Below are 9,137 nucleotides of genomic sequence, written 5' to 3' on the forward strand. Positions count from 1 at the left end.
CAAGAGTGGACCCCAGCTTCCCTCAAGAGTGGACCCCAGCTTCCCACAAGAGTGGACCCCAGCTTCCCACAAGAGTGGACCCCACGGCCCAGATACTCTACAGTAAACACCGGATACAGTCTCCTCCTCCTCCGGGTAGAGGAGACACTAGAGTGTGTGTTGTGTGGAGGTCAACACTCCGAGGAAGCGCAGTATTGACCCCATAAAGGCCTTGACTGCACGCTGGCCAAGTGTCAATATGAGGAGTCTGTCAACCTTGAGAGTGACAAAATCTGTCAATGTTGACAAAATGTTTTTCCCAAGAACAACAGTCTTCTATACAGCATACATCTTCTTCAATGTATTTGTAAATAAAACGTTTGGGACATATTATTTCATCTTCTGTGTTAACAAAAATCTTCTAAAAATCTTCTAGAAAATCTAAAAATAAATTATTTTTTAATGTATTTTTAAAAAAACGTTTCGGAGATAATTATTCCATTTTCAGTGCTAAAAAAGATGGCAAAAAGATAAAAATATATTCGCGAAAAATCATCACTAAAAACGCATAAAATTTGACCAATAAAAATTAATATTACATAAAAGCCGGAGATGATGAACATCTCATCAAAATAAACCGTCCTTATCACAACCGGTAATAAGTCCACTGCGGGGCTCACCATAGCCCGTGCTACTTGGAACTTTTTGTTCCAGGTACCAAATCTTAAACAACATACATACAGTTAAACATATGCTCGCCTGAAGGTATATGAAGGAAATCTGAGCAATACCTGACCAAGGGCAGGTGTTGACAATACCTGACCAAGGGCAGGTGTTGACAATACCTGACCAGGGGCAGGTATTGACAATACCTGACCAAGGGCAGGTGTTGACAATACTTGACCAAGGGCAGGTATTGACAATACTTGACCAAGGGCAGGTATTGACCATACCTGACCAAGGGCAGGTGTTGACAATACCTGACCAAGGGCAGATATTGACCATACCTGACCAAGGGCAGGTGTTGACAATACTTGACCAAGGGCAGGTATTGACAATACCTGACCAAGGGCAGGTGTTGACAATACTTGACCAAGGGCAGGTGTTGACAATACCTGATCAAGGGCAGGTATTGACCATACCTGACCAAGGGCAGGTATTGACAATACTTGACCAAGGGCAGGTATTGACCATACCTGACCAAGGGCAGGTGTTGACAATACTTGACCAAGGGCAGGTGTTGACAATACTTGACCAAGGGCAAGTGTTGACAATACCTGACCAAGGGCAGGTATTGACAATACCTGACCAAGGGCAGGTATTGACCATACCTGACCAAGGGCAGGTATTGACAATACTTGACCAAGGGCAGGTATTGACCATACCTGACCAAGGGCAGGTGTTGACAATACTTGACCAAGGGCAGGTGTTGACAATACTTGACCAAGGGCAAGTGTTGACAATACCTGACCAAGGGCAGGTATTGACAATACCTGACCAAGGGCAGATATTGACAATACCTGACCAAGGGCAGGTATTGACAATACCTGACCAAGGGCAGGTATTGACAATACCTGACCAAGGGCAGGTATTGACAATACCTGACCAAGGGCAGATATTGACAATACCTGACCAAGGGCAGGTATTGACAATACCTGACCAAGGGCAGGTATTGACAATACCTGACCAAGGGTATTGATAGTGTCAAGAGTTAGTGAGCCTGGGTGTAACGGTCGAGGGTGGGTTCAATGGTGTAGTTGAGTAATTAGTCGTCTGAGAGTCATAGAGATAAACTATCATCAGTCATCGACTGGCCATGCATCATCATCATCATCATCAACAGGACCAAACCTATTTCCCAGTTAAACCATCAATTGACTCCATCAATTGCCACCGACCATCAAGTGGCAGTTGACTCCATCTATTGTCACTTGCTTCTCATCAATGGTGACGTTGCCAGAGTGCAAGAACTCAGCAGCAACTAACAATTCTTCCTCGTTCCACAACCTTTCAGAGTCGCTTGTTAAGACGGCAGCTGAAGGAGTCGTGAAGAGTTAATCCTAGTAGAGGACCTCTAGTGAATGTTGATTGGCTAGTTATGCATGAAAACTGGCTTAACGAGTTGTTTAAATGACTGGATTTGCTGTTGGCTTTAGCGGGAAGAAAACGTTTCATTAGTTGATACACTTTGGGTGATTCGTCTCTCTGAATTGTTCTCTCTGTGATTGGGTATTCTTGGTTATTAATCATGCCTTACTTAAATGCCATCAATGCCTTACTGACAGCATGGAACCCTCCCTGTGAACCCCCTCAGAGAAGCTCCTCATCAATGCCTTACTGACATCATGGAACCCTCCCTGTGAACCCCCTCAGAGAAGCTCCTCATCAATGCCTTACTGACAGCATGGAACCCTTCCTGTGAACCCTTCAGAGAAGCTCTACATCAATGCCTTACTGACAGCATGGAACCCTCCCTGTGAACCCCCTCAGGGAAGCTCCTCATCAATGCCTTACTGACAGCATGGAACCCTCCCTGTGAACCCCTCAGAGAAGCTCCTCATCAATACCTCACAGGCTGTCATCCGCACCTCATCGTTCTCGGGAAACCTGAATATTTAACACTAGTCTACATTTTTACTCACAATCATTAACTGATTGTGAATTGTCTGAGGTCGCGGGAGCTGGCTCACTCACCATCAACATTTACGTCCAAGAATGTACATAAAAACATATATGTATATATTCTACATATGTGAGCATGGGGGGAAATATAATAGGAGAAGGATAAGAGTTGCGATCCCCTTGGTTATTAGACTTTGAATGACCGAATTGATATGGAACTATTGTTCATTTTAGGCAGTATAGCGTGCTTTCTGCGGCTATGGGTGTTGAGGGGTTAGGAGAAGATCTTTGCCTCAGGTAGAGGGGGTAGAGATTGAGGGGGTAGAGATGGAGGGGGTAGAGATGGAGGAGGTATAGAGATCTCTGTCTCTGTGTTTACATCTGTCTCTGTCTTCACAAGTACGTGAAGACAGAGTCAGAGGTAAACACAGATAAGTGCATTAGAGATACATATCAAAAAGATGGAGGCAAGCAGACAGAATAATGAAGAAGACATAGTAATGTACATGTTAAATTCCCACTCTCCCTCTCGCTCGCTATCTGTCTCTATATCTGTCGGTTTGAGGTTGTCTGTGATCTGGGTATGTATGTTTGCTGGTGTGTGTGTGTGTACTCACTTAGTTGTACTCACCTAGTTGTGTTTGCGGGGGTTGATCTCTGGCTCTTTGGTCCCGCCTCTCAACCGTCAATCAACTGATGTACAGATTCCTGAGCCTACTGGGCTCCGTCATATATACATTTGAAACTGTGTATGGAGTCAGCCTCCATTACATCACTTCCTAGTGCATTCCATTTACTAAGTACTCTGACACTGAAAAAGTTCTTTCTAATATGTCTGTGGCTCATTTGCGTACTCAGCTTCCACCTGTGTCCCCTTGTGCGTGTGCCACCCGTGTTAAATAATCCATTCTTGTCCACCCTGTCAATTCCCCTGAGAATTTTGTATGTGGTGATCATGTCTCCCCTAGCTCTTCTGTCCTCCAGCGACGTGAGGTGCAGTTCACGTAGTCTGTCCTCATAACTCATGCTTCTTAGTTCTGGGACTAACCTAGTGGCATACCTCTGAACTTTTTCCAGCTTCGTCTTGTGCTTGACTAGGTACGGACTCCATGCTGGGGCCGCATACTCCAGGATTGGCCTTACATATGTGGTATACAAGGTTCTGAAGGATTCCTTACGCAGGTTTCTGAAAGCAGTTCTGATGTTAGCCAGCCTCGCTTAGGCCGCTGATGTTATTCTTTTGATGTGGGCTTCAGGAGACAGGTTTGGCGTGATATCAACTCTCAGATATTTCTCTCTGTCCGTTTCGTGAAGGACTTCATCGCCCATTCGGTGACTGGCCTCCTAGTTCCTCCTCCTAGTTTCATTACCTTACATTTACCTGGGTTGAACTTTATTACCCATTTGTCGGACCATTCCTTCAGTTTGTCTAGGTCATCTTGTAGCCTCATACTATCCTCCTCTGTCCTGATCCTCCACATAATTTTCGCGTCATCAGCAAACATCGAGAGGAACGAGTCAATTCCCTCTGGAAGATCATTTACGTATATCAGAAACAGTATAGGTCCAAGGACTGATCCCTGTGGGACTCCACTGGTGACTCCCCGCCACTCCGAGACCTCACCCCTCACTGTGACTCGCTGTGTCCTGCTGCTTAGGTACTCTCTTATCTAGTGGAGTACCTTCCCTTTCACTCCTGCCTGCATCTCCAGTTTGTGCACTAGTCTCTTATGTGGTACTGTGTCAAAAGCTTTCTGGCTGTCCAGAAATATGCAGTCTGCCCAGCCCTCTCTCTTGACTGATTTTTGTTGCCTGGTCATAGAACTCATTTAATCCTGTTAGGCATGATTTGCCATCTCTGAACCCATGTTGGTGTTGTCTTACAAAGTTCTTTCGCTCCAGATGTTCTACTAGCTTTTTACGCACAATCTTTTCCATCATCTTGCTGGAATGCAAGTTAGGGACACTGGCCTGTAGTTCAGTGCCTCCTGCCCTTCTTGTATATTGGGACTACATTGGCCGTCTTCACTTCTGTGTGTGTGTGTGTGTGTGTGTGTGTGTGTGTGTGTGTGTGTGTGTGTGTGTGTGTGTGTTTTACTATTTGTATTTTACTAATAGTGTCTGCAGAGTCGATCTATTAGCTCTTGGAACCCGCCTTTCTAACCAATCTATTTTTCCTTTTATTACATCAACTACATATATCTATCTATAACACACACACACACACACACACACATTGTCAGAAAGCAGCCCGTAGCAGCTGTCTAACTCCCAGGTACCTATTTACTGCTAGGTGATCAGTAGGAATCAGGGTGAAAGAATTTGTTTCTGCCTCTGCCGGGGATCGAACCCGGCCCCTTAGGACTACGACCCCAGAGCGCTGTCCACTCAGCCGCGAGGCCCGGGGGGAGTTCGTGGCTGAATGGACTCATGTAAGAACCTCATCCTACGTATGCACGCACACGCAAACGCGCACACGCATACACACACACGCACAAACGCACACACATGTGTGTCTGGAAAGGGAAATCATGCCTAACAAACCTTCTGGAATTCTATGATAAAATAACGAGGATAAGACAGGACAGAGATGGTTGGGCAGACTGCATATTTCTGGACTGCCAAAAAGCCTTTGATACAGTACCGCACATGAGACTGCTGTTCAAGCTCGAGAGGCAGGCGGGGGTGGGGGGAAAGGCCCTAGCATGGATAAGGAACTACCTAACAGGAAGGAGCCAGAGAGTTACGGTAAGGGGCGAGAAGTCGGACTGGCGAACAGTAACAAGTGGAGTACCACAAGGATCGGTGCTGGGACCAATTCTATTTCTTGTATATGTTAACGACATGTTTACAGGCGTAGAGTCCTACATGTCGATGTTTGCGGATGACGCAAAGTTGATGAGAAGAGTTGTGACAGATGAGGATTGCAGGTTCCTCCAAAAAGACCTGAACAGGTTGCAGAGATGGTCAGAGAAATGGCTACTGGAGTTTAACATGAGCAAATGTAAAGTTATGGAAATGGGACTAGGTGATAGGAGACCAAAGGGACAGTACACAATGAAGGGGAACTGCCTACCTGTGACGATGCGAGAAAGTGACCTGGGAGTGGACATGACACCTAATCTATCTCCTGAGGCATAAATAAATAGGATAACGACAGCAGCGTACTTTACACTGGCAAAAGTTAGAACATCATTCAGAAACCTAAGTGAGGAGGCTTTTAGGGCGCTTTACACTGCCTACCTGAGGCCAGTCTTAGAGTATGCCGCCTCATCATGGAGTCCCCATCTGAAGAAGCATATAAAGAAACTAGAAAAAGTTCAGAGGTTTGCAACGAGATTCGTTCCAGAGTTATGAGGGATGGTGTGGGAACCGACCTGTGAGATTTATATTTATTTAATTTATATGAATATATATAGAATTTATATTTACGTTAATTTATATACTTCGATAGCAATTTGTATAATGTTAAGTGGACTGTATTTCTGCAATAATCTCATAATCTCACAAATCGATCCTCTACACATTAGGGGGGTTATTATTATTTAAATATATGCAGCCAATCAAACTGCAGAATTAACTACATACATTGAAGAGGTTCCTTATCTTATAGTACAGCAGGTTAGTCCACCAGGTATAACTAGGGTGTAGACACCAAATTATCCTCTTTGAGGTAGCTTCCATATCACCCAGTAACTGGTGCACAAATCTTGCTTCCTCGTCTTGACCTGTCAAAAGTGCGCTAGCTGTGAAGCCAGAATCCTATATATGACAAGTATTTCAGAGAAAACACTATAGAGTACATGGAACAATAAAGACCTGGCTTAATTACCTTTAGTATGAGGCGATTTCGCGTTCTAACCGGCCCACCCTATATAATGACATTAATGGCCACTAATGATAGATAATGGGTTTCGGAAAGAACACTTAACTTGATATGTAGACAGCGTGTTGAAAAATGGTACACCTTTGGTTTCCATAACACTACGTCCAAGTAAATTTAACAGGAGCCGAATTTGCTCCCGTGTGAGCCTCTGGTCTCAATATAAACAATGGCTGCCCCTTCCTCCTCACTCTCACGCCTGGCTTACATTGTCCACATGTCTGAAAGTGATAGAAGGGTCACATTTACTCTACTTTAATATTGATAATTAACTTAATTTATATAAGATGTTTTATGATGGTAAAGTCCAAAGACTAATGTATTTAAGAACAATTCCCAGCAGAATAGCTGGTGAATATAATAGTATGTGGTGATGATATCCCGTTTTCTATAGACGGTAATTCCACTACAAGTTACGTTTTCTATGGGTAACTTGTTGGTAATACAGCTATTATCTGTATGATATTAAATGGTGTCGGATTTTCCGACAGATGGGATATGAGGAGCGCCTGAAGGAACTGTGTCTTACGGCACTAAAAAATAGAAGGGATAGGGGGGGGGGGGAACATGATAGGAAAGTATAAAATACTCAGGGGGATTGACAGAGTGGACATAGACGAAATGTTCACACTGAATAGAATGTTCACACGGAATAGGAATGTCCCCCTCGTGTTCACACGAGAGTACATGGGTGGAAGCTGGAAACTCAGATGAGTCACAGAGATGTTAGGAAGTTTTCTTTTAGCGTGAGAGTAGTGGAAAAATGGAATGCACTTAAGGAACAGGTTGTGGAAGAAAATACTATTTATAATTTTAAAACTAGGTATGATAGGGAAATAGGACCGTAGTCATTGCTGTAAACAACCAATGGTTCGAAAGGCGGGATCCAAGAGTCAATGCTCAATCCTGCAAGCACAAATAGGTGAGTACAAGTAGGTGAGTATATGTGTGTTTCCAGCTTCCTCAAGACGAAGCTGGAAAAAATTCAGAGGTATGCCACTAAGCTAGTCCCAGAACTAAGAGGCATGAGTTACGAGGAAAGGCTGCGGGAAATGCACCTCACGACACTGGAAGACAGAAGAGTAAGGGGAGACATGATCACTACCTTAAAAATTCTCAGAGAAATTGACAGGGTAAATAAGGATAAACAATTTAACACTGGTGGTACACGAACAAGGGGACACAGGTGGAAACTGAGTACCCAAATGAGCCACAGAGACGTTAGAAGGAACTTTTTCAGTGTCAGAGTAGTTAACAGATGGAATGCATTAGGCAGTGATGTGGTGGAGGCTGACTCCATATACAGTTTCAAATGTAGATATGACAGAGTCCAGTAGGCTCAGGAATCTGTACACCAGTTGATTGACAGTTGAGAGGCGGGACCAAAGAGCCAGAGCTCAACCCCCACAAGCACAACTTGGTAAGTACACGCACACACGCGCGCACATTAAAAACAAATAAATGGAGACAATTGTCTTTCCCATTCTCCAAGACAACATGAGGAGAGGGAAGAATTGAGCAACACGACCCGAGTCCGGCAAGAAACCTGAGCCAGTGTTGTGACACCCGTCGGCCGAGGACCCTCACCTGGCGGCCGAGGACCCACACCCATCGGCCGAGGACCGTCATCCAGCGGCCGAAGACCGTCATCCAGCGGCCGAGGACCCACACCCGGCGGCCGAGGACCCTCACCCGGCGGCCGAAGACCGTCATCCAGCGGCCGAGGACCCTCACCCAGCGACCGAGGACCGTCTCCTAGCGGCCGAGGACCGTCATCCAGCGGCCGAAGACCGTCATCCGTCGGCCGAGGACCGTCACCCGGCGGCCGACGACCCTCACCCGACGGCCGAGGACCCACACCCGGTGGCCGAGGACCCTCACACGGCGGTCGAGGACTCTCACCAGTCGGTCGAGGACCCTCACCCGGTGGCCGAGGACCCACACCCATCATCCGAGGACCCTCACCCGGCGGCCGAGGACCCTCACCCGGTGGCCGAGGACCCACACCCATCGGCCGAGGACCCACACCCATCATCCGAGGACCCTCACCCGGCGGCCGAGGACCCTCACCCGGCGGTCGAGGACCCACACCCGGCGGCCGAGGACCCTCACCCGGCGGTCGAGGACCCTCACCCGGCGGCCGAGGACCCTCACCCGGCGGTCGAGGACCCTCACCCGGCGGTCGAGGACCCTCACCCGGCGGTCGAGGACTCACACCCGTCGGCCGAGACACAAACCCGTCTAAAAATTCATATAAATCTGCATTTTACCTCGGAGCGGCCGGGAGCCTCGCGGCCATATCAATAATTAAGGCTCAGGTGTGACAGGTGTGTGGTGCTGGCGGCAGTGGCAAGTCTGATATATCTGGTAAATATGTCTACAAATATGCGTCCATTGAAGGTTATACTCACTCAAATTATATCTTGAATATAATAGTTGGAACTCTTGAGAGTCGGTCCATGGAAAGAAATATATTTTGTCAAGTGATTGGTGTCCAGATTTGACTGAATTTACGCCAATGTTGGTTTTATGTTGTCAGAGAACCAAACTACCACATGACCAGTAACGCCAATGTTGGTTTTACGTTGACAGTGGACCAAACTACCACATTAAGGGATATCTTGAGATGATTTCGGGGCTTTAGTGGTCCCCG

At 46.3% G+C, this 9,137-nt stretch overlaps 1 protein-coding gene across 1 annotated transcript in view; it reads left to right on the top strand.

Moving 5' to 3' along the window:
- LOC138351445 (uncharacterized) overlaps positions 1-8,791 on the top strand; it is an 11,292-nt gene extending 2,501 nt beyond the window's left edge. Inside the window, exon 2 of the mRNA XM_069303271.1 lies at positions 8,063-8,791. Coding sequence (XP_069159372.1) covers positions 8,063-8,791 — 729 coding nt within the window. The remainder of the gene's footprint in view (positions 1-8,062) is intronic.
- The last annotated feature ends 346 nt before the right edge of the window (positions 8,792-9,137 follow it).

Source organism: Procambarus clarkii, chromosome 49, assembly GCF_040958095.1.
Source record: "Procambarus clarkii isolate CNS0578487 chromosome 49, FALCON_Pclarkii_2.0, whole genome shotgun sequence".
Lineage (NCBI taxonomy): Eukaryota > Metazoa > Arthropoda > Malacostraca > Decapoda > Cambaridae > Procambarus > Procambarus clarkii.